General features: G+C 49.7%; 1 protein-coding gene across 2 annotated transcripts in view; it reads left to right on the top strand.

Annotated features, from left to right (window-relative positions):
• The window catches only part of CHD1 (chromodomain helicase DNA binding protein 1), a 151633-nt gene that overhangs the window by 17454 nt on the left and 108695 nt on the right, over positions 1 to 25484 (top strand). For both annotated transcript variants that reach the window (XM_040421579.1, XM_040421578.1), the window contains exons 8-12: positions 2481 to 2706; positions 2875 to 2975; positions 14379 to 14557; positions 15356 to 15483; positions 22396 to 22612. In XM_040421579.1, coding sequence (XP_040277513.1) covers positions 2481 to 2706; positions 2875 to 2975; positions 14379 to 14557; positions 15356 to 15483; positions 22396 to 22612 — 851 coding nt within the window. The remainder of the gene's footprint in view (positions 1 to 2480; positions 2707 to 2874; positions 2976 to 14378; positions 14558 to 15355; positions 15484 to 22395; positions 22613 to 25484) is intronic.

Here is a 25484-nt window from a genome sequence, read left to right as displayed (position 1 = left end):
GTGTCCGCTCACTGAGCGGAGGCTGAGCGCTGGCAGGCGGATGCATTCTCAGTGGATCCGCCTCCATTGAGAATGCATTAGGGCCAGACGGATGCGTTCGGGGCCGCTCGTGAGCCCCTTCAAACGGAGCTCACGAGCGGACACCCGAATGCTAGTGTGAAAGTAGCCTTAGACGTGCATCCCTTATCAGACCATTTGTTCTAATGTTGGGAAGTATACATACAGATTTATAAATAAAATAAAATAAATCAGATTGCATGAAAATGTGACTAGGCTCATGCACACATGCTATATGATGGCACATGGATTCTGCATCCAGTGAAAGGCCCCAATTCTGTATCAATACAAAACAAGCAACATAAAGACCAGTTCACATGCTTCTGAAAAATGAACACAGATTTTTATTTGCAGTTTGGGGCAAAAAAAATCTGCAAGCGGAATAAACATGCTCATTCTTCTCATGGATTTCACATAGTAAGGCCTCATGCACACGACTGTTTTTTTTTTTTTGCGGTCTGCAAAAACGGGATCCGTGTCCGTTTTTTCTTCCGTGGGTTTTCCTTGGTTTTTGGAGGATCCACGGACATGAAGGAAAAAGTTGTTTTGGTGTCCGCCTGGCCATGCGGAGCCAAACTGATCCGTCCTGATTTACAATGCAAGTCAATGGGGACGGATCCGTTTGACGTTGACACAATATGGTGCAATTGCAAACGGATCCGTCCCCCATTTACTTTCAATGTAAAGTCAGGAGTCCCTATTATACCATCGGATCGGAGTTTTCTCCAATCCGATGGTATATTTTAACTTGAAGCGTCCCCATCACCATGGGAACGCCTCTGTTAGAATATACCATCGGATTTGAGTTAGATCGTGAAAACTCATATCCGACAGTATATTCTAACACAGAGGCGTTCCCATAGTGATGGGGACGCTTCAAGTTACAATATACTACGAACTGTGTACATGACTGCTGCCTGGCAGCACCCGATCTCTTACAGGGGGCTGTGATCTGCACAATTAACACCCCTCCCTCCCCAGTTTTAAATTCATTGGTGGCCAGTGTGCCCCCCCTCCCTCCCCTGTATTACTGTAAATTCATTGGTGGCCAGTGCGGCCCCCCCCCTCCCTCCCCTGTATTACTGTACATTCATTGGTGGCCAGTGGGCCCCCCTCCCTCCCCTGTATTACTGTACATTCATTGGTGGCCAGTGGGCCCTCCACCTGCCATTGGTGGCAGCGGAGAGTTCCGATCTCCGATCGGAGTCCTAGTTTAATCGCTGGGACTCCGATCGGTAACCATGGCTACTGCAGTCCTAGTTGCCATGGTTACTTAGCAATTTTAGAAGCATTATACTTACCTTTGCGGTCTGTGCCCGGCCGGGCGCTCCTCCTACTTGTAAGTGAAAGGTCCTGTCACTTACCAGTAGGAGGAGCGCCCGGCCGGTCACAGACAGCGCAGGTAAGTATAATGCTTCTAAAAATTAAGTAACCATGGCAACCAGGACTGCAGTAGCGTCCTGGTTGCCATGGTTACCGATCGGAGCCCCAGCGATTAAACTGGGACTCCGATCGGAACTCTCCGCTGACACCAAGGATAGGGGGGGGATTTTAATTAGGAGGGGGAGGGAGGGGGGGCCGCACTGGCCACCAATGAATGTACAGTAATACAGGGGAGGGAGGGGGGGGCCCACTGCCCACCAATGAATTTAAAACTGGGAAGGGAGGGGGGTGTGCCCCCTCCTGCCTGGCAGCACCTGATCTCTTACAGGGGGCTATGATAAGAGATCGGGTGCTGCCAGGCAGCAGGGGGCAGTCATGTACAAAGTTCGTAGTATATTCTAACTTGAAGCGTCCCCATCACTATGGGAATGCCTCTGTGTTAGAATATACTGTCGGATATGAGTTTTCACGATCTAACTCAAATGGCAACCAGGACGCTACTGTGTGAAAGTAGCCTACGGCCACGGATCACGGACACTGATGCCTATCTTGTGTGCATCCGTGTTTTTTCACGGACCCATTGACTTGAATGGGTCCGTGAACCGTTGTCCGTCAAAAAACTAGGACAGGTCATATTTTTTGGACGGACAGGAAACACTGATCACAGCCGCGGATGAACAACGGTGCATTTTCTGAGTTTTCAACGGACCCATTGAAAGTCAATGGGTCTGCAGAAAATCACGGAAAACGGAACAACGGCCACGCATGCACACAACGGTCGTGTGCATGAGGCCTAAAGCTGTGGATTAGCCACATTGAATGATAAGGAAAATCCTCAGACGCCTACTCTGCTGTAGAATTCAGCAGGATAGGTTGTAGTGAAATCCTTGGGACAGGCTTTGTATTCCACTGGGTGGGGTCTTGTTTTATACAGATGTTGTTTTTTTTTTTTGTCAATTATTTTTTAATGTGTGTGTATATAGATATATTACTTTTTTTTAAAAAAATTTACATATTTTTTTTTATATATCCTTTGGCAGTTACTGGTGGCACCACAACTATTTATGCTGTTGAGGCTGATGGTGATCCCAATGCAAACTTTGACAAAACCAAGGAAGCTGGTGAGACGCAGTATTTAATTAAATGGAAAGGTTGGTCCCATATCCATAATACTTGGGAAACGGAAGAAACTCTAAAGCAACAAAATGTGAAAGGCATGAAGAAACTGGACAATTACAAGAAAAAGGAGCAGGAAAAAAAAAGATGGTAATGGCGAAGTCTACAGCTTGTATGTTGTATAATATTGATTCATCTTCTGTCATAGTTTTTGTGAACTTTTAACTTTTTTGGCTTCTTACAGATATATCTATTTTTTTTTTAGGACAAATTGTTCATGACCGCAGAATTAAACTGTGTGCCTTATGTATTTTGCAGGTTGAAATCTGCTTCTCCTGAAGATATAGAGTATTATAACTGTCAACAGGAACTTACTGATGACCTCCATAAACAGTATCAAATTGTGGAAAGAATTATAGGTCAGTCTTGAGCACCCACCTTTATGCGCAGAAAAATGCTCTTTTAGCATGTATTTCGCTGGCATTCTTGCATATATAAGGGGTCATTTACTATTCTGTGCTGTCCTCGCAACTTTCCAAAAGGGGGGTGGAGCCATCTTCCCCAGCTAATTTATCATTTTACACCAGTTTTGTGGTGTAAATGATGACTGCAGTTTGTCAGCTATGAGCTAACATAGATTTCAATCAAGGCATACGGACTTCCGGAGGGTGCACTTAATATTTGACGAGGCATGCACCTCGTCATAAAATAAGTGCATCCTCCACCGGCTAAGGGGGTTATTAAGACTGGTGTAAGAAATGCCGTCATGATAAATGATCCCTATTGTATCTTTGCCTGGACCATACTGAATAGTGAATTCACCACTGCTTTCTCGCTCATATCATTGGGGGACACAGGACCGTGGGTATAGCTTGCTGCTGCCACTAGGAGGCGACACTAGGCTGAAAACTGTTAGATCCTCCCCTGCAGGCTATACCCCGTCCAGCCTGGAGAGAGCATTTCAGTTTTTAGCTTAGTGTCCTAGGAGGCAGACCTCCCTGGCTCTTTTTGGAAATTTTTATTTTTTATTTTATTAGGTTCATGGGAAACAGATTCACATGGGGTCTCTGTCTCCCTGGGAGGCTAGCCGGTGTCGGTTGTCCCACCGCCTTGACCCCCCCCCCCCTCCCCCCCCCCCCCCTTCCCAAGAAGACAAGTGGACCAGGGCAGCCTCGCTCCCCTGCTTCCCACCAGCAATAGGGCCGCCTACTCACCAGCCCTATCCTGCCCGGAACCCCTGATGCCTTCTTCCTGCTGGGACAACATCTATGGTCGAAGTCCACAGAAGACAGGTGAGTATTACTCCCCTCTCTCCCTCGCTTAGCTCCTCACCCCTGTCTGCTGGGTAGTGATCTCCCTCCTGCGTCCTCAGATCCTTAGCGATCCTCAGCGGCGGCGGTACGGCACTGCGGGGGTTAATGTCGGCAAGTCTCCAGGCATCTCCTGAGGCAACATGTCCGGCGCTATATTAACCCCTTCCGTATCGACCGGCTCTATAAACCTATCACATGACCTAACCCCTCAGATGAACACCAAAAAAAATTAAAAATAAAAACTGTCCTAAATAAACCATTGTTTTGTCACCTTACATCACAAAAAGTACAACAGTATGCGATCAAAAAGGCGTATGCCCACCAAAATAGTACCAATCTAACCGTCACCTCATCCCGCAACCTCTATAAAAATATTACATGACCTAACCCCTCAGGTGAACACCGTAAAAAAAAAAAAATAAGCAATTATTCTCGCCCATTCCATTGGGGGACACAGACCATGGGTATAGCTTAGGCCACCACTAGGAGGAGACACTATGCAAATAAGAAAAAACAGCTCCTCCTCCACTGGCTATACCCCCATGCTCCAACAGGAGGACCTCAGTTTTAGCTTAGTGTCAGATAAGGAGGTGACACTCCTGCTCTTGCAGGGTTGTCTCTGTAGTTTTGTTATTCTCCTGTTTGTTTTTTTTCTCAACAGAGGACGCAGGGTCGCATGGTGCGTCCCTGGTCTCTCAGTGGAGCGAGCGCTGGGGTCGAATGGACGTCCCCGACTACCTCCCTTTCCCCCCAGAAGATAAGTGGAACCGGGCTCGACCTGCAGCTCCGGTGGCCTACCAGATCCAGGGTCACCTACTCCTGCCCTCTACCCAGATCACTGCCACTCCTTGTGCCAGATGACTGAAGAGGTGTAGCCCGCTGGTCCGGAACAGAGGGTGAAGACTGCAGGACGCAGATAAGTACTTACGGCTCTCCTGGAACCCTCGCCTAAGCTCTCCACCATGGTGGCAGACTTGGTCACGGCGGTCATGACATCCAGGGGGAACCACCTTCCACTAGTAGCCAGGAATTCCCCGTTTTCCATTCCAGGAAACCAGAGGCAGTCACATTCCCCATTCATGGCGAGTTCGCCAAGGTCCTTTCTAAGGCCTGGGAGCGCCCTAATCACCGTTTTTCTGCCACAAGGCGCATGGATACTCTTTATCCTTTCCTGGCAGATAAAGGCCTCATTGGACGTTAGCACTCTTTTTGCGAGTGTTTCGGCCCTCTCGGTCACGCAGCGCAGGGAGGTCTGGTTGTAGGTCTGGGACGCCGATGCTTCCTCCAAGCGTTCCCTCACTAGCCACCCCTTTGCGGGCTCCAGACTCTTCGGTGCTAAACTGGATGAAATTATCTCTGACGCTACGGGGGCAAGAGCACCCACCTGCCCCAATCCAGGTCCAAGTGCGCCTTCAGAGCTCGGCCCTCTGGCCCTAGAAACCAGTCCTTTCGGCGCTTCTCCCCCTCCTCCAGGTCTGCGACAGCCCCCTCCTCCGGCGGCTCTCAGGACTCCCACAAGAAGCCTTCCTTTAAGCCCCAACCTTCCTGGCACCTGCCGGCACTATTCCAGGGGAGTTCTGCCCGCCCCGCGGCACCCAAGCAGTCCTTTGCCTGAAGGGGCGCCCCCACCGCTTGCAATCTGGGGGGGGGGCAGTCTGCTCTCCTTTCAGCATGTCTGGAGAGCTCACGTTCAAGACGCCTGGGCCCTGGAAATTGTGACTTCCGGTTACGAGATAGAATTCGTTTCCAGGCCTCCGGAACGCTTCTTTCCTTCTCGAGTTACGGGGGATCCTGCCCGAGCCTCGGCCCTTTTACAAGCTGTCTCTTCCCTTCTGTACCGGGGAGTAGTTGCCCCAGTTCCTCTGGAGGAATAGGGCGCAGGGTTCTACTCAAATCTCTTTGTAGTACCGAAGAAGGAGGGATCAGTGCGTCCGGTCCTAGACCTGAAGCTATTAAACAAGTCCCTGCGGGTGCGGAGGTTCCGGATGGAATCCCTCCGCTCAGTTATTGCTTCTCTTCTTCCAGGGGTGTTCCTAGTGTCGGTGGACATCCGGGACGCCTATCTGCATGTCCCTATCGCCGAATCTAACCACAGATTTCTGCGCTTCGTCATTGGCGGCTGTCATTATCAGTTCGTCGCCCTTCCCTTTGGGCTGGCGACAGCCCTGCGGGTATTCACAAAGATCTTGGCACTTCTCCGTACCAGGGGCATATCTCTGTTGCCCTACCTGGACGACATACTGATAAAGGCTCCCTCTTGTCCCCAGGCCGAAGACAGCGTCCGAATCACTGTTCAGACTCTGCTACAGTTCGGCTGGCTGATCAATTTCCAGAAGTCCTCTCTTCATCCCTCTGAGAGTGACCTTCCTAAGGATGATTATAGACACCATGGCAGCTCGGATATTCCTTACGGATTACAAGTTCTCTCGGATTTGGGAGTCGGTGTCTCTCCTTCTGCATTCCCCGTGTCTCTCTCCATCCGGGAGTGCATGCAGGTGCTGGGGCTTATTGTGGCCCTTTGCCCAGTTTCACACTCGGCCTCTGCAGCAGGCGATTCTGTCCTTCTGGGACAGAACATTGCAGGGTCTGGTCTCTCGGATCCGCCTACCGCCTCGGGTTCGTGTAGAACTCCCTTGATGGTTGTCCCCTCAGAACCTGACTTCAGGGAGGTCCTTCCTTCCGATCTCCTGGGTTGGGGTGGCGTTCTCCAGGCCCGGACGGTTCAGGGGGTTTGGTCAGCGGCAGAAGCCTGCCTTCTGATCAATGTGCTGGAGCTCAGAGCAATTTTCCTCTCCCTTTCTCATTGGACTCCTCTCCTAGCAGGTCACCCGGTAAGGGTCCAGTCGGACAATGCCACAGCCGTGGCTTACATCAACCATCAGGGCGGGACCCGCAGCCAGACGGTGATGCAGGAGGCGGAAAGGATCCTCCACTGGGCGGAGACTCATGTTCCAGTACTGTCGGCAGTGTAAATCCCAGGGGTCGACAATTGGAAGGCAACACAGTGGATCCGGGAGAGTGGTGTTTACATCCGGAGGTATTCGAGGACGTCTGTCGCTGGTGGGGCCGCCCGGACGTGGACTTAATGGCGTCCAGACTCAACAACAAGGTTCCCACGTTCCTGGGATCCGGAGGTGTACAGGGTGGACGCGCTGGTTTCTCTGTGGCAAGACTTCCCCCTCCTCTATATCTTTCCACTACTGCCTCTACTCCCAAAGGTCCTTCGCAAGAACACGACTGAAGGTATTCCGACCATTCTCATCGCCCCGATTGGCCTCGCGCGTCTGGTTCTCGGTTGTCGCTCGGATGCTGACAGACGTTCCGTGGCCTCTTCCTCTCGGGGAGGACCTACTGTCTCAAGGGACCGCTCTTCCACCAGAATTTACGGTCACTTCGTTTAACGGCGTGGCTGTTGAGACCGCCATCCTGAAGAAGAGGGGCTCCTCGGACTCCGTCGTGAAGACCATGATCAAGGCCAGAAAACCAGTTTTCTCCCGGATATACTATCGTACCTGGAAGGCCTTTCTTGCCTTTTGTGAGAAGCTAGGCGTTTTTCCCCTTTGTTTCTCGGTTCCGGTGGTCCTCTCCTTTCTCCAGTCGGGCCTTGAGATGGGAATGTCCCTGAGCTCCCTGAAAGGTCAGGTCTCGACTCTAGCCATCTTCTTTCTGCGATCCCTGGCTCTGCTCGGTCCTGTGAGGACCTTCCTACAGGGAGTGGCGCATTCGGTTCCTTCGTATGTTCCTCCCCTGCCCCCCTGGGATCTCATTTTGGTTCTGTCTTCCCTCCAGGTGGCTCCCTTTGAGCCTATGAGGGAGGTTTCTTTGAGTCTTTTTGGTGGCCATCACCTCGATCAGGAGGGTGTCGGAGCTGGCCGCTCTTTCCTCTAGGGAGCCCTTTTTGGTCTTCCACCAGGATAAGGCGGTGCTACGCCTGGTCCCTTCCTTTTTGCCCAAGGTGGTCTCCGCCTTCCACCTTAATGAGGATATAGTCCTGCCCTCTTTTTGTCCTTCCCCGGCGAACCGCAAGGAGCACGCTCTCCATTCCCTGGACGTTGTCCGTGCTCTGCGGGTGTACCTTTCGGTTACTGCCCCTTTCCGCCGTTCGGACTCTTTTCGTTATTCCCGAGGGGCCTCGTAAGGGTCTGGCGGCTTCCAAAGTCTCGGTGGATTCGGTCGGCTATTGCCACGGCCTATCGTTCCCGTGGCAGGGTTCCCCCAGCTGGGGTTACCGCGCACTCCACCAGGGCGGTGGGGGCCACCTGGGCTAGGCAGAATCGCGCCTCTACATCACAACTTTGTAAGGCGGCCACCTGGTCGTCCTTGCATACCTTTACAAAGTTTTACCAACTGCACTCTTTGGCATCGGCTAATGCTGCCCTTGGGCGCAAGGTATTGCAGGCGGTGGTTCCTGTTTGACCGCTGGACGTTCCCCCCCCCTTCCCCTGGAGGTGCTGATTTTTTCCTACCCCATGGACTTCTCTGGGACGTCCCATGGTCTGTGTCCCCCAATGGAATGTGCGAGAAAAGGAGATTTTCTTTTTTTGTGAAACTCACCGGTAAAATCTTTTTCTTGTCTTTTCCATTGGGGGACACAGCTCCCACCCATCCCTGCCTGTTGCATGAGGGGTTGGTTTAGTTCTTCGGGACCTCATGGTTAACGGTCCGATGGCGGTATTCCTTTGTTCTGGTCTCTGTAGTTTTTTTGTCTCCGTGGAGGAGGAGCTCTCTTTTTTTTATTTTTTTTTATTTTCATAGTGTCTCCTCATAGTAATTACCTAGGCTATACCCATGGTCTGTGTCCCCCAATGGAAAAGACGAGAAAAAGATTTTACAGGTGAGTTTCACAAAAAATCTCCTTTTATAATGACAGCAGGGCCTGTGTAGTGACTATATTCTACTACACGGGCCCCGCTCAGTGTATATAATCTTATCTATAATTGTAGGCATTGTTAATATATAAAAGTTCAGGGTAATCAGCGCCTGTATACCGTACTTATAAGCGCTCATAGGAGGGAGGAGGCAGGCCTGCGCCGCCCACTTTATGGATGAAGCAGGCGGCGTGGGCGCATGACGTAGTGACTCACGCTGCCAGCGCCCGTCCTCCCGGCTTGCCTCCTCCCTCCTCTCTGCTACGGGCGCTTGTAAGTACGGTATACAGGCGCTGATTACCCTGAACTTTTATATATTAACAATGCCTACAATTATAGAGAAGATTATATACAGTGAGCGGGGCCCGTGTAGTAGAATACAGTCCACTGCACTGGCCCCGCTGTGATTATAAAATCAGATGTGACCCCCACCCCCTGTATTGGGGGTCATTCACACCGCAGGGACACTATTATGGGGGGGATCTGTGGATGACACATAGCATAAGATGCTATATATGTGTCATCCACAGATCCCCATAACAGTGCCATCCAGAGACCCCAATAAGAGTCTCCCACAGATCCCCCATAAGTGTCGCCCACAGACTACCATTAGTTCAAAAGCACACCTTTTTGGTTCAAATTTTTTTTTTTCTTCTTTTCCTCCTCAAAAACATGGGTGCGTCTTTCTTATTTCTTGTGGAACACCTAAAGGGTTAACAACGTTTGTAAAATCAGTTTTGAATACCTTGAGGGGTGTAGTTTCTAGAATGGGGTCATTTTTGGGTGGTTTCTATTATGTAAGCCTCACAAAGTGACTTCAAACCTGAACTGGTGCTTAAAGTTGGTTTTTGAAAATTTCTGAGAAATTTCAAGATTTACTTCTAGCCTTGTAACGTCCCCCAAAAATAAAATGTCATTCCCAAAATGATCCTAACATGAAGTAGACATATGGGGAATGTAAAGTAATAACTATTTTTGTAGGTATTACTATGTATTATAGAAGTAGAGAAATTGAAACTTGGAAATTTGCAAATTTTTCAAAATTTTGGGCAAATGTGGTATTTTTTTTATAAATAAAAATGTGTTTTTTTTTTGTTTTGTTTTTTACTCCATTTTACCTGTGTCATGAAGTACAATATTTGACGAAAAAACAGTCTCAGAATGGCCTGGATAAGTCGAAGCGTTTTAAAGTTATCACCACTTAAAGTGACACTGGTCAGATTTGCAAAAAATGGTCTGGTCCTTAAGGTGAAATAAGGCTGTGTCCTTAAAGGGATTCTGTCAGAAATTAGCCCTATAAGCTAAACATATGGCGATGTCCCTTGTAAAACACTGAATCCTAAAGTGAGTTTATCAAATGCCCCTGTGGCTCTATATTCATAAAAAAGAGCTTTATATCACCTGTCAATCACTTCAAAATGTGTCCAAGGGGACGTCTCATGGTGAAAGGTGCCCGGCTGCAGCCAACTCGTTTAGGTGCCCAGCGCCGCCTTCTGAGCTGAAATCGTCGCCCTCCCTTTCATGCGATCTGCCTACCTCACGTCATCACTGCCTCTCTAACCAGTAACCACCGCTCACTTCATCCAATTCCCGCGCGTGCGCACTAGGTACTAGCTTTGAAGTGGAGGTTCGAGCGAAGTGCGCGCTTCGCTAAACGAGGCCCCTGCCAGTAGTCCGCACAGGCGCATCAGGTTATACCTAGTGCGCACGCGTGGGATCTGGATGAAGCGAGCGGTGGTTATCTTTTCTTCTCACTAATAGAGCTTTCATTTGATGGTATTTCATTGCTGCTGACATTTTTAATTTTTTTGTTATTAATCGAAATTTACCGAAATTTTTGCAAAAAAAGACATTTTTCACCTTCAGTTGTAAAATTTTTCCAAAAAAACTACAGGCCTGATCGGGCGAACACTGCGTTTTTTGTAGAGCCTATAGAACATGTCCTATTCTTGTCCGCAATTGCGGACAAGAAAAGGCATTTTCTATATAGTTCTGGCAAAATGCGGAAAGCACATTGCCGGTGTCTGTGTTCTGCGGATCCGCTGTGTCCGTGTTTTGCGGATCCGCAGAACACATACGGACGTCTGAATGGAGCCTTACAGGGGGTGATCAGGGTGTCTATATGGGGTGATCACCCCCCTGTAAGGCTCCATTCAGACGTCCGTATGTGTTTTGCGGGTCCGTGTATCCGCAAAACACATACGGACGTCTGAATGGAGCCTTACAGGGGGTGATCAATGACAGGGGGGTGATCAGGGAGTCTAATATGGGGTGATCACCCCCCTATCAGGCTCCATTCAGACGTCCGTTTGTGTTTTGCGGATCCGCGGATCCGCAAAACCCATACGGACGTCTGAATGGAGCCTTACAGGGGGGTGATCAGGGAGTCTATATGGGGTGATCAGGGGTTAATAAGTGACTAGTGGGGGTGTAGTGTAGTGGTGTTTGGTGCTACTTTACAGAGCTGCCTGTGTCCTCTGGTGGTCGATCCAAGCAAAAGGGACCACCAGAGGACCAGGTAGCAGGTATATTAGACGCTGTTATCAAAACAGCGTCTAATATTCCTTTTATGGGGTTAAAAAAAATCGGATCTCCAGCCTGCCAGCGAATGATCGCCGCTGGCAGGCTGCAGATCCACTCTATTACCTGCAGCTCCTGTGAACGCGCGCGCCTGTGTTCACAGGAAATGTCGCGTCTCGCGAGATGACGCGCCGGCGCGTCCACTCGGAATAACAGGGCTGCCGCAAAGACGCAATCTTGCGTACGGCGGTCCTGTAGTGGTTAAGACTGCTGCAAACCAAACTCGTCTAACTTAAAGGAGCTTTCCCTAAAAGAATGAGCAAAAGTCCCAGTGTCTAGATTTACTAAGCTAATAGAGACATACCCCATCTGTAATTGCAGCAAAATGTGCCACCACAAGGTATTGAATTTCAAGGGGTGAATACTTTATGCACATGAAATTTTGTGTTTTGTCTTAAATATTGCTTGTGTCACAATAACAAATATTTAGCATCTTCTAAGTAGGAGACATGTTGTGTAAATGAAATAGTACAAACCCCCAGAAATCCATTTTAATTCCTGAATGTAATGCAACAAAATGCTGGATGGTGAATATTTTAGCAAGGCATAGTATGCCCTGTCAGGGTTTTCTCTAGGGATCGACCGATTATCGGATTTACCGATGTTATCGGCTGATATTCATGATTTTCAAAGTTATCTGCATCTAACCTTGCCGATAATGCGTCCAGCTTGCTATCACAGAACATGAGCGTGCGCTGCTGTCAGCGTGCCATTTTCCCTCAGCAGCACAGGGGAGAAGGAGTCACTCTCTCCCTCCCCCTGTGCCACGCTGCCGATGAGAGACAGGAGGGGTGGGCGCACTGCGCCACCAATGAAAGTTAACGTCAAATACAGGAGGCGGTGCCCGGCCTATGACAGAATGCTGTGATCGGTGGCAGTTAATCCCCTCAGGTGCCGCACCTGAGGGGTTAACTGCTGCCACTGATTGCAGCTCCCTATCAGAGGCAGGGTGCCGGCTATGTGATTCTGCTGCCGGCACCTGCCTCCTGTATTAAACGTTAATTATCATTGGTGGTGCAGTGCGACCTCCCCAGTATTAAAATCATTGATGGCAGTGTCCACGGGGTCCCCCCCTCTTCATTAGTGGCAGCTTCTGATCGGAGCCACAGCTGTGTAATCCCGGGGCTTCTATTTGGTTACCATGGCAGCCAGGATGCTACTGAAGCCCTGGCTGCCATGGTAAGCTCCCTGCTGCCATGTGCACAGGGCAGCAGGGAGAGTGTGAAATCCTATTCACCCTAAAGCCTCATGCAGGTGTCTGAGATACTGGACTGGCATTGGAGAGCGCACAGCGTCATAGCAACCAATGACGTGCGCTCTTGCAGTGCAAGTTCGGTATCTAACGGACTGTGTTCCACGGATGTCTGCATGAGGCTTAATAGAGCTCTATTAGGGTGAATAGGACAAGTGATTAAAAGATCACAGGTTCTAGCCCCTAAGGGGGGAAATAGTTATTAAATAAAAAGTAAAAAAAACACACATGAAGTATAAATCGCCCCCTTTCCCAATTTTAAATATAAAATATATAAACAAGAAATAAACATATCACATATTGCCACGTCCAAAAAGTTCAAACTATTAAAATATTTTAAAATCTAAAAAATCTCCTATGTGGTGAACGCTGTAACAGACATTATATTATTTTATTTTTTTTCAAAAATGAAAGTGCACAGAATATCGGTATAAGTTATCGGCTATTGGCCTGAAAGTTCACAGGTTATCGGTATCTGCTCTGAAAAATCCATATCAGTTGATCCCTAGTTTACTCTGCTTTTTACTCGGGTATCCTGTTCAAAATCATATAACCCCCTATAAATCATAAAACTCAACTTCTTCCCCTGTATCGGTGTCCCATTTCCAGAGCGGCATAAGTCACCTTCCAGTTTCATTTTGAATGTTCATCACTTTTAAGTGCTGAGGAATATGTTCTACTGTATAAAGTGTATTAACATAATTACCGTACTCCCTTTGTGCGGTTCAGTTATAGGTATTTCTTGCTGTTCTTTAAAGGGTTTCTGTCACCCCATTAAACCGTTTTTTTTTTTTTTTTTTTTTTTTTTTTTTTACTAATAATCCCTATAGTGCGATCTCATGATACATAAGCAAATTAATCATTTTGGTTCAGTAGAATTTGCTAAAAATCTATTTTTAAAATATGCTAATTACCTTGCTACCAGCAAGTAGGGCGGCTACTTGCTGGTAGCAGCCGCATCCTCCGATGGTAATGACGCCCCCTCTGCATGCTGATTGACAGGGCCAGGGAAGGGAATCGTTCTCTGCTGGCGCTGTTAGAATTTGAAATCTCGCGCCTGCGCCGTACCTGTCTTAAATCGGCGCAGGCGCACTGAGAGGCGGCCGCTCTCTCGACCGCTCCATCCTCAATGCGCCTGCGTCGATGACGTCATCAAGTACACCCGGAAGAGAAGACACCGACATCGCTGGAAGGAGGCGGAGAGTCTGGTGACGTCGCTGGATGCTCGAATCAGGTAAGTATGTACATAATAAGCATGCTGCCACAAAAACCACCAACGAAATGGGAATAAATAATTTTATAAAAATGACAGTTATTAACACTATACCACCAACGATTATTAATAATAAATCTCTTCCGGGTGTACTTGATGACGTCATCGACGCAGGCGCATTGAGGATGGAGCGGTCGAGAGAGCGGCCGCCTCTCAGTGCGCCTGCGCCGATTTAAGACAGGTACGGCGCAGGCGCGAGATTTCAAATTCTAACAGCGCCAGCAGAGAACGATTCCCTTCCCTGGCCCTTCAATCGGCATGCCGAGGGGGCGTCATTACCATCGGAGGATGCGGCTGCTACCAGCAAGTAGCCGCCCTACTTGCTGGTAGCAAGGTAATTAGCATATTTTAAAAATCGATTTTTAGCAAATTCTACTGAACCAAAATGATTAATTTGCTTATGTATCATGAGATCGCACTATAGGGATTATTAGTAAAGAAAAAAAAAAAAAAAATGTTTAATGGGGTGACAGAAACCCTTTAACTGTACTGTTCACATTCATATCTATATTTTTTTATTTATTTTTTCCCCTCAGCTCATTCCAATCAGAAATCTGCAGCAGGATACCCAGATTATTTTTGCAAGTGGCAGGGGCTTCCGTATTTAGAGTGCAGTTGGGAAGACGGTGCACTTATTGGTAGAAAATTTCAGGCACACATTGATGAATACTTCAGTAGGAATCAGTCCAAAACAATTCCTTTTAGGGAATGTAAGGTAAGTGTTATGAAGTATAACAAAAGATTTACTCTATCACTATGCATTGTTACTGCGTCCTTTTATTTTTATTTTTTATTTTTTTAAATCTGCATTTTATTGAATATGCTAATGGGGTCTATAATGCACCGAGTGGCACTGGAACCTGTCACCGGGATTTTGTGTATAGAGCTGAGGACATGGGTTGCTAGATGGCCGCTAGCACATCCGCACTACCCAGCCCCCATAGCTCTGTGTGCTTTGATTGTGTAAAAATAAAAAAAACGATTGGATACATAAGCAAATTAACCTGAGATGAGTCCTGTCCCTGACTCATCTGACGTACAGGACTCATCTCGGGTTAATTTGCATATGTATCAAATCATTTTTTGGACACAATAAAAGCACACCGAGCTATGGGGACTGGGTATTGTGGATGTGCTAGGAGCCATCTAGCAACCCATGTCCTCAGCTCTATACACAAAATCCCGGTGACAGGTTTCCTTTAACCTCTGCCACCCCACCTCAGCTACTTCCCTTCCTTTTAAGTGACAGGGCCAGGCATCCTCACTGTCTTCTTGCTGTCCCAGTAATCCTGCGCATGAGACGCAGTATGTTAAATAGGTGCATGCTGAGATCTAAACTGCACATGCACGGGATTACAGGAGTAAGTGGGTATAATTTGAGTGTATAGTGCACCATGTTTGTTCTGTGTCTTATAGAAATCAGTAGTGTTACATGATCTACTAATTGGTATTTGTATGATTCTCCCATGTACATTACATGTTGGTTAGAGTAACTGTTGTAATATTTTCATAGGTCTTAAAACAGAGGCCGCGGTTTGTAGCCCTGAAGAAGCAGCCGCCCTACATTGGCGCGAATGAGACAATGGAGTTAAGAGACTATCAACTAAATGGCTTAAACTGGCTGGCACACTCATGGTGCAAGTAAGCTCTGCTCTATTTCATCATATTGTCTTTTGTAATTGTAAGAAAATGATTTGCGTAAGGTAACTCTGCAGTCACCCCTTACTAAAACCTAATTTCTTGCTCATATCATTGGGGGACACAGGACCGTGGGTATAGCTTGCTGCTGCCACTAGGAGGCGACACTAGGCTGAAAGCTGTTAGCTCCTCCCCTGCAGGCTATACCCCCTCCAGCCTGGAGAGAGCATATCAGTTTTTAGCTTAGTGTCGTAGGAGGCAGACCTCCCTGCTTTGCAGGGTGGCTTTTTTCTTTTGATTTTATTATTTTTATCTTTAATTCACAGACTACTGGAAGGGGGCACAGGGTCGCCTGCGTCCCTGTATCCCCGGGAGGCTGGCCGGTGTATCTAAGTCACCGCCTTGCCTCCCCCAAGAAGGCAAAGTGCACCAGGGCAGCCTCGCTCCCCTGCTTCCCCCCAGCAAGAGGGCCACCCTCTCTTCAGCCCTTCTCTGCCCGGACCCCTGTCGCATGGTGCCAGCGGTCATAGGGTGGCCCTGCTGGTGTTGCATCATAGGGTGAAGAACACAGATGAAGACAGGTAAGTAATCTGCTTCATCCCCCTAGCTGCAGGAGATCCTCCTCCATCTTCCACCCCCTCCCCACCCGCTCGCCCGTCCGTCAGCCCGATCTCCGGCCTCACTGCTCTCGCCACACGGCCGCTCTGCGGCATATCTGGTCTATTTATTAGAGGCGGCGGCATAGCACACATTACCTTTTAGCCGCAGCGGTTCCAGTACCGCTGTGGTCAGTGCCGGACATGGGGAACATAGGCATTCTGACCTCACTTCAGCATTAGGCTGCCGTTTCCGGGCAGGAAGGGGGCGTGGCTTGCCGTTCCCGGACTGGAAGGGGCGTGGCTTGTCGGGCCCGTTCTGGGAGGGGGCGTGGCTTGTCAGTCCCGGGCTGAAAGGGGGCGTTGCTTATTCTCCCGCCCTGATTCAGCTTCCTGATTCTTCCTCTGCGCTGCGTGGGTAGGATACAGGACCTGGGACCTCCATACTGGTAGGCAATTGATACCCCCATCCAGCAGGAGATTTGACCATGTCTGACCCGGCCACTGACCCCCACCAGGCACCCTGTAGGACCACTTACTATGCCTGCTCCTTATGTTCGGAGAAATTCCCTCGTGGTCAGTCACTATCACTGTGCTCTGCATGTCAGAAACCTGCACAGAGCCATCCCCCTAGGGCACAACAGCCCACAGAAGCCCTGGAGCGGCCTGTCCAGGGGGAACCAGACTGGGCAAGGTCCCTGTCACGGGCAGTGGAAGACCTCTCAAAAATCTCCCATTCCACCCTTTCATTGCTGGGTCGTTTGGTAGAGAAATCGCCACCGGCGCAACCCGCACAGTCGCATAGAGCACAAACCAGAGGCAGACTTCCTAGTAAGCGCCCCAGAGCAGGCACCCGTTCCTCCTCTGACGCCTCAGCATCCCCCCTGCTCCTGGATCCCATTCACAGGCGTCCTCCCTTTTAGGCGACGCACTGTCAGAAGGAGAGCTTGGGGATTCGGATGCAGATATGGATCCGGAGCACTGTTTTCAGATTGCATCCATGGGGGATAGCCTGATATCGGCAATAAGGGACACCTTCCAGGTTCAGGAGGACCTTCCCTCCACTAGCCAACAAGGGGTGTCATTTCTGCGTACGAAGCAGAACCCCAAATCGTTCCCATTACACGACAATTTTTCTATCGTTGTCACGAAGGCTTGGGACCAGCCAGGTTTGCGTTTCATTATTCCGAAACGCCTAGACCTACTCTACCCTTTTCCACGCGAGTCCTTGGACAAATGGTCCTCCCCACCGAAGGTGGTCCCACCGGTTGCTCGCTTGGCAAAATTCACTACCATCCCGGCGGATGGCTCGTCCCTCCAGGATCCAGTGGACCGCCGCATAGAGTCACTCTCTAAGTCGATCTTTACGGCAAACGGTTCGGCATTGCGGCCGATTTTCGCCTCTGCCTGGGTAGCCAAAGCAGTTTCAGAGTGGTCCCTCCGTTTGAACCAGGACATAGCGTCCGACCTCCCTCCCGCTGAACTTCAATCGTCAGCGCTCCAAATTTCTCAGGCAGGGAAATATCTCTGTGAAGCGGCTCTGGATGCTGGGACTATGATCGCCCGTTCCTCAGCTCTCGCCACTTCCATCCGCCGGGAGTTGTGGCTCAAGGCCTGGAAAGCAGATTCCTCATCTAAGCGCTCCCTGTTGAGGCTTCCGTTCTCGGGGTCTCGGCTATTTGGGTCCAAATTAGATGAGATTATTTCGGAGGCTACGGGTGGAAAAAGCACCCATCTGCCCCAACCCAGGGCAAAGCGGCCTTTTCAGTCCAGAACTTCATCTTCTCGCTTTCAGTCCTTTCGCTGCTTTTCGGGCACCCGTTCAGCACTTACCTCAGCGGCAGGGCCGCCCAATCAAGGATAGGCGGAAAGGACCGTCCTTTAAGCCCCAGCAGGCCTGGCGTCCGCGGCCTCAGCAGCCTCGCACAGCCCCAGGTAAGCAGTCTTCAGCATGAAGGTTTGTCCCCACCCTTACAGGTGGGGGGGCGTCTTCTCCTGTTTCAGGAGATTTGGCACGCCCATATTCCGGACGCATGGGCGCTCGAGGTTGTTTCCTCGGGATACAAAATAGAGTTCAGGTCTCTTCCCCCCCCCCAACCGCTTCTTCCTCTCCAAGCCCTCCAGGGATCCCATCCGGGCTGCGGCTCTTTTGCACGCAGTCCAGTCACTTCTCTCACGGGGGGGTGATTTCCCCTGTTCCCTTGGAGGAGCGGTTTACGGGTTTTTATTCCAACCTGTTTGTGGTCCCCAAAAAGGAGGGCGATGTGAGGCCAGTGCTGGACCTAAAACTGTTGAACCATTATCTGCGGGTTCAAAGGTTCAGGATGGAGTCCCTCCGTTCCGTGGTTGCTTCACTGGTGAAAGGGGAGCACATGGTGTCGATTTGCCATCCAGGCAGCTCATTACCAGTTCGTCGCTCTGCCGTTCGGTCTGGCGACGGCTCCGCGAGTATTTACAAAAGTTCTTGCCCCTCTTCTGGGGATTCTGCTGTCCAGAGGCATTACTCTTCTCCCGTATCTGGACGACATCTTAATCAAGGCACCTACAGCGGCTCAATGCGAAGAGAGTCTTCAGATTACGATGAGCACCCTCACTCGCTTCGGGTGGATAATCAACCTGAGGAAGTCATGCCTGTCTCCCACCACTCAGATCAGATTCTTGGGCATGACACTGGACTCCGAGGCTGCCGTGGTGCGTCTACCACTGGACAAGAGATCGGACATTCAGAGGACGGTGTGTCTGCTTATTCAGCGCCGCAGGGTGTCGATTCGCAGCTGCATGCGAGTACTGGGCCTGATGGTGGCCTCCTTCGAGGCGATTCCATTCGCCCAGTTCCACACCAGGGATTTTCAGAGGCTCATTTTGTCCTCCTGGGACAAGTCCCGGGATTCTCTGGACCTCAGGATCTCTCTGTCCCACCCAGTGCGCGCGGCTCTTGGCTGGTGGATGGTACCGGACCACCTGTCCTCGGGGAAGTCCTTCCTTCCAGTGTCATGGACGGTGGTCACGACCGACGCCAGCCTCAGCGGCTGGGGAGGGGTCTTCGGTACCCGGACAGCCCAAGGCGTTTGGTCTCCGTCGGAGTCCAAACTACCTATCAATATACTGGAGCTCCGGGCCATCTACCTCTCCCTCTGCCATTGGACCCCCTACTTGCAGGGCCGTCCGATCAGGACACAGTCGGACAACGCTACAGCGGTTGCCTATATCAACCACCAAGGGGGGACTCGCAGCGGGACGGTGATGAACGAGGCCGCAAGGATTCTGCAGTGGGCGGAAGCCCATGTTCCGGTGATCTCGGCTATATTCATCCCGGGTGTGGACAATTGGACAGCGGACTTCCTCAGCCGAACGACGGTGGACTCGGGGGAGTGGTCTCTCCATCCGGAGGTGTTCGAGGACCTTTTGTCTCCGGTGGGGACGCCCAGAAGTGGATCTGATGGCGTCCAGGCTAAATCACAAACTCCCGTGCTTTCTGTCTCGCGCAAGAGATCCGATGGCGTACGACGTGGACGCCCTCGTGGCTCCGTGGGACAACTTTACGTTTCTGTACGTGTTCCCTCCGTTACCGCTCCTACCTCGGATCCTACGCAGAATCAGGATGGAGGGCATTCAGACGCTTCTGATCGCCCCAGACTGGCCTCGTCGAGCTTGGTACTCAGAGCTCATTCTTCTTCTGGGAGACGTGCCGTGGCCCCTTCCACTCAGGCCCGACCTGCTCTCACAGGGCCCAGTCTTCCACCAGGGTTTAAATACGCTACGTTTAACGGCGTGGCTATTGAAACCTTCCTGTTGAAGCAAAGAGGTTTCTCAGATGCGGTTGTTCGCACGATGATTAGGGCTAGGAAGCCCTCCTCCGCCAAGATCGATTATCGGACGTGGAAATCTTTCCTCAAATTCTGTGAGGACAGGGATCTTCCTCCCAGGCAGTTTTCCCTCCCTACGGTGCTGGCTTTCCTTCAGGCGGGTTTAGAGCTGGGACTAGCTCTGAGTTCGCTGAAAGGTCAGGTTTCTGCTCTTTCCATTTTATTTCCAGCATACACTGGCGGTGTTGGGTCCGGTCAAGACTTTCATACAGGGAATGGCTCACACCGCAATCCCTTATCGGCCACCGTTGCATTCCTGGGACCTGAATCTGGTGCTGGTAGCGCTCCAGTCCGAGCCATTGGAACCTCTGCGATCAGTCTCCCTTCGCATGCTTTCATGGAAGGTTGCGTTTCTGGTTGCAATTACCTCCATCCGGCGGGTGTCGGAACTGGCGGCTCTCTCGTCCAAAGAGCCCTTCTTGGTGTTTCATCAAGACAAGGTAGTACTCCGGACAGTGCCGTCCTTCCTGCCGAAGGTGGTGTCGGCGTTTCATGTTAATGAGGACATTGTTCTGCCCTCTTTTTGCCCTGAGCCTTCTCATCCTAGGGAGGTGGCTCTCCACCGTCTGGATGTGGTACGGGCCTTGCGGATCTACCTGGCAGTGGTGGCCCCTTTTAGACGTACGGACTCCCTGTTCGTAATCTCGGAAGGTCCTCGTAAAGGTTTGGCAGCCTCGAAGGTGACGATTGCTCGGTGGATTAGATCGGCCATTGCAGAGGCCTACCGCTCTAAGGGCAAGGTCCCTCCTCCCGGTATCACGGCTCACTCTACCAGGGCGGTCGGGGCTTCTTGGGCTCACCTTCACCACGCTTCGGCGTCTCAATTGTGTAAGGCAGCGACTTGGTCCTCTTTACACACCTTCACGAAATTTTACCGAGTGCATTCTTTCGCCTCGGCGGATGCTGCTCTTGGCCGCAGAGTTTTGCAGGCCGCAGTGTAGTGTCTTACCGGAGGGAGTTGGTTTTGTTCTGGGCCAGTGGTTGTTTCCCGCCCCGGGGACTGCTTTAGGACGTCCCACGGTCCTGTGTCCCCCAATGATATGAGCGAGAAAACGAGATTTTTGTGAACTCACCTGTAAAATCTCTTTCTCGCTTTATTCATTGGGGGACACAGCACCCACCCATTTTTTCTTTTATTATGAGGCCAGTGGGTCCGAGTTGCCGGTTGGGGCTGGTGTCCGGTTTGGTTTTTTTGTTGGGCAGTGGTCCTTACTGGTTGTGTTTTGTTTCGGTACTGTTTCTCCTACTGCTGAAGCACAAACTGATAGCTCCTCCCCTGCAGGCTATACCCCCTCCAGCCTGGAGAGAGCATAACAGCTTTCAGCCTAGTGTCGCCTCCTAGTGGCAGCAGCAAGCTATACCCACGGTCCTGTGTCCCCCAATGAATAAAGCGAGAGAGATTTTACAGGTGAGTTCACAAAAATCTCGTTTTTCCTAGTTAGTTTTCTGATATTTAGCATTTTCTCACTGTTTTAGTAAACTGTACTTTACACTCATTCTCTGCTTGCTGTCCCATAAGGCTGGGTTCACACGGGCGTTGCGGGAACATGCGCGATTTGTCCGTGCGAGCGCAAAACATTGTAATGCGTTTTGCACGCGCGTGAGATAAATCGGCATGTTTGGTACCCGAACTTCTTCACAGAAGTTCGGGTTTGGGATCGGGGTTGTATTATTGTATTATTTTCCCTTATAACATGGTTATAAGGGTAAATAATAGCATTCTTAATACAGAATGCATAGTACAATAGCGCTGGAGGGGTTACATTTTTAAAAAGAATAATTTAACTCTCCTTAATCTATTTGCTCGCGCAGCCGGCATCTCTTCTCTCTTCAGCGCTATTGTACTATGCATTCTGTATTAAGAATGCTATTATTTTCCCTTATAACCATGTTATATGGGAAAATAATAATGATCGGGTCTCTATCCCGATCGTCTCCTAGCAACCGTGCGTGAAAATCGCACCGCATCCGCACTTGCTTGCGATTTTCACTCAGCCCCATTCACTTCTATGGGGCCTGCATTGCGTGATAAACGCACAATATAGAGCATGCTGCAATTTTCACGCAACGCATAAGTGATGCGTGAAAATCACAGCTCATGTGCACAGCCCCATAGAAATGAATGGGTCCGGATTTAGTGCAGGTGCAATGCGTTCACCTCCCGCATTGCACCCGCGCGGAAGTCTCTCCCGTGTGAACTCAGGCTAAGTCAGTTCTTCATACACTGACTAATCTTGAGCTTATAAACAGCAGCTGATGTGAGGAGCAGGGAGGGAGCAGCAGCCTGAATGAGATCACATGGGCACAGCTCCCCTGCTTTTGGGTGAAATTTTAGTACACAAGAATTTCAGAGTAACACAAAGCCTTTATTGATGTCCCTCAAATGTACTGCAACCAAAATGATACTGTTATGGGACTGCACAAAGTGATTGAAATTGTGTTTCTTTCTCCAGAGGCAACAGTTGTATTCTGGCTGATGAAATGGGATTGGGGAAAACAATTCAGACCATTTCATTCTTGAATTATTTGTTCCATGAACATCAACTTTATGGACCGTTTATGATTGTGGTTCCCCTATCTACTTTAACCTCCTGGCAAAGAGAAATTCTGATTTGGGCTCCCTTAATGAACGCTGTGGTTTACCTGGGGGACATTGGTAGTAGAAATATGGTGAGTTGCACATGATATATATATATATTGAGGATTCATATCAATTTTTATATTTCTCAAAAACGAAACTTTGTCAAGATAAAATGGATTTTGTCTCCAGCTTTTCCTGTATTTTCAGATTGTCCCCACAGCCCTTTAAATTAATGATCAATGTAAAAAATGAAAATCTGATATCATATAGGGCATGACCATCTCCTAAGAATGCTAGAACCAGCCCTGTACCTCACATGGATCCACAGATCTCCCCATTCATTGCTTCGATTCATGTGCTAGATTAATTTGAAGCTGCAGCTCAAGGGGTGTGTCCTTTTTGCTGCCACTCTCTCCCTAGAATCCTCTTTCACACTACTGTTTTTTTTTTTCTTTCCATTTACGGGCCATTTTTTGCGTTCCGTATACGGTCCATATACGGAACCATTCATTTCAATGGTTCTGCAAAAAAAACGGAATGTACTGTATGCATTCCGTTTTTCTGTTCCATTGAAAGATAGAACATGTCCTATTATTGCCCGCAAATCACGTTCCGTGGCTCTATTCAAGACAATGAGTCCGCTAAAAAAACTAACACATACGGAAATGCATCCGTATGTCTTCCGTATCCGTTCCGTTTTTGCGGAACCATCTATTGAAAATTTTTATACCCAGCCTAATTTTTTTCTATGTAATTACTGTATATGCCATACGGAAACACAACGGAAACAAAAAATGGAACAGCGGATCTGAGAAAAACGGACCGCAAAACACTGAAAAAGCCATACGGTTGTGTGAAAGAGGCCTAACTTTCACAGCTTCTAACAGAAAGATGAGCTTGTGGCAGTTTAAGTATGGAACAGAGCCTCTTCGTCCAGCTCATTGATGTTACTGAGGGGGGATAGAGAAGTAGGGAATGGAAAAAAACAGGGGGAGCATTACAGATGCATGTTAAAGCGGTTCTTCACCTTTTTATTAATGATCTATCCTTTTGGACAGGAAATCGGTATCTGATCTGCGGATGTCTGAATCCTGGGGCCCCCGCCGATCAGCTGTTTGAGAAGTCAGTAGCACCGCAGCCTTCTCTCTGTTTACTGCAGGCCCAGTGACATCACGTCCATATCGCTGGCCTGGGTGTGGCTGAGCCCCGTTCACTTGAATGGGGCTAAACGGCACCCAGGCCAGGGATGATAGTCGTGACATCACTGGGCTTGCGGGAAACTGTGAGAAGGTTGTGGCGCTGCTGCCTTCTCAAACTAAAAACTTGAGTCTATTTGGGGACCATGGTTGAGGACGCTAGGACTGCCCTTTGGATGCCTTCTAACCATACAACTGGGGTAGAAACTGCTAGACAATGAACAAACGGGAATACTATAATATAGTTCTGTTGAAAGGTAGGACATAATGGTGATAAGGATTACAACACCACAAATCAAGAGAGAGAGAAAGGTATAATGTCAACATGTGGGGGGGGGGGGGGGGGGGGGGTTATACCATTGTATATGTTTAGTTTCTCGCACATTCCATTGGGGGACACAGACCATGGGTATAGCCTAGGTCATTACTAGGAGGAGACACTATGCAAATAAAAGAAAGCTCCTCCTCTCTTGGTTATACCCCCATGTTCCACCGGGAGGACCTCAGTTCTTGCTTAGTGTCGGATAAGGAGGATGACATTCTTTCTACTCCGTTTATTTTTTTGCTGTGGACGCAGGGTCGCAATTCTGCTTCCCTGGTCTCTTGGTGGAGCAAGCGCCGGGGTCGAATTGACGTCCCCGGCTACCTCCCACCCTCCCCCAGAAGTTAAGTGGAACCGGGCTCTATCTGCAGCTCCGGCGGTCTACCAGATTCGGGGTCACCTTTCTGCCCTCCTCCAGATCACTGCCACTCCTTGTGCCAGCTGACTGAGAGGTGACCTCCGCTGGTGTGGATTTGAGGGCGAAGACTACAGGAGGGGCCTCACAAAAATCCAAGTTGGCCCCTCTGGGGCTATGTAAGGTTTGCTGCTTACCACTTTCGGTCTGTGGATCCTGTGACTCTTGCCTTGCCTCTGGACAGGATCATCCTCTTGTCCCTCTTTCCCCTCCTCCCCCTCTCTCTCAGCCCAGTCATCCCTCCTCTGGTAGCCAGGAATTCCCTCTTTTCCACTCGAGGAAACCTCAAACGGTTGTATTCCCCATACATGGCGAGTTCGACAAGGTCCTCTAAGGCCTGGGACCGCCTGAATCACCGGTTTTCTGCCACAAAACGTATGGATACTTTTTATCCTTTTCCTGCAGAAAATGTGCAGCAGTGGTCTTCTCCTCCTAAGGTTGACCCGCCGGTGGCCAGATTGGCTAAGAATACGGCCATTCCTGTCTTGGACGGCTCGTCCCTACGGGATACAGTTGACAGGCGTTTGGATTCTCTGTCAAAAGCCATCTTCACTCTGGCAGGCACAGGCCTGCGGCCTGCTTTTGCCTCGGCCTGGGTATCCAGAGCGCATTCCGTATGGTTGCAGCGCTACCATCAGGACCAGGCGGAGCAGGATGCCTCTGCGGACCCCTTAATTTTTTTCCTCCAGATGTCTCAGGCGATTAAGTTTCTCTGCGAAGCTTCCTTTGATGTTAGCATTCGTTTTGCGCATATCTCGGCCCTTTCGGTCACACAGCGTAGAGAAGTCTGGTTGAAGGTTTGGGACGCTGACGCTTCCTCTAAGCGTTCCCTCACTAACCTCCCCTTTTCGGGGTTCCAGGCTTTTTGGTGCTAAGCTGGACGAGATCATCTCGGATGCAATGGGGGGGCAAGAGTACCAACCTGCCCCAATCTAGATCCAAGCGCACCTTTTGGAGGTCGGTCCTCCGGTTCTAGGAACCAGTCCTTTCGTCGCTTCTCCTCTTCCAGATCTGCGGCGGCCCCCTTC

The sequence above is a fragment of the Bufo bufo genome, chromosome 2 (genome assembly GCF_905171765.1).
Source record: "Bufo bufo chromosome 2, aBufBuf1.1, whole genome shotgun sequence".
In the NCBI taxonomy this organism is placed as follows: Eukaryota; Metazoa; Chordata; class Amphibia; order Anura; family Bufonidae; genus Bufo; species Bufo bufo.
Note: the sequence above shows the minus strand (reverse complement) of the source record. Positions and strands in the feature narration are given on the sequence as shown.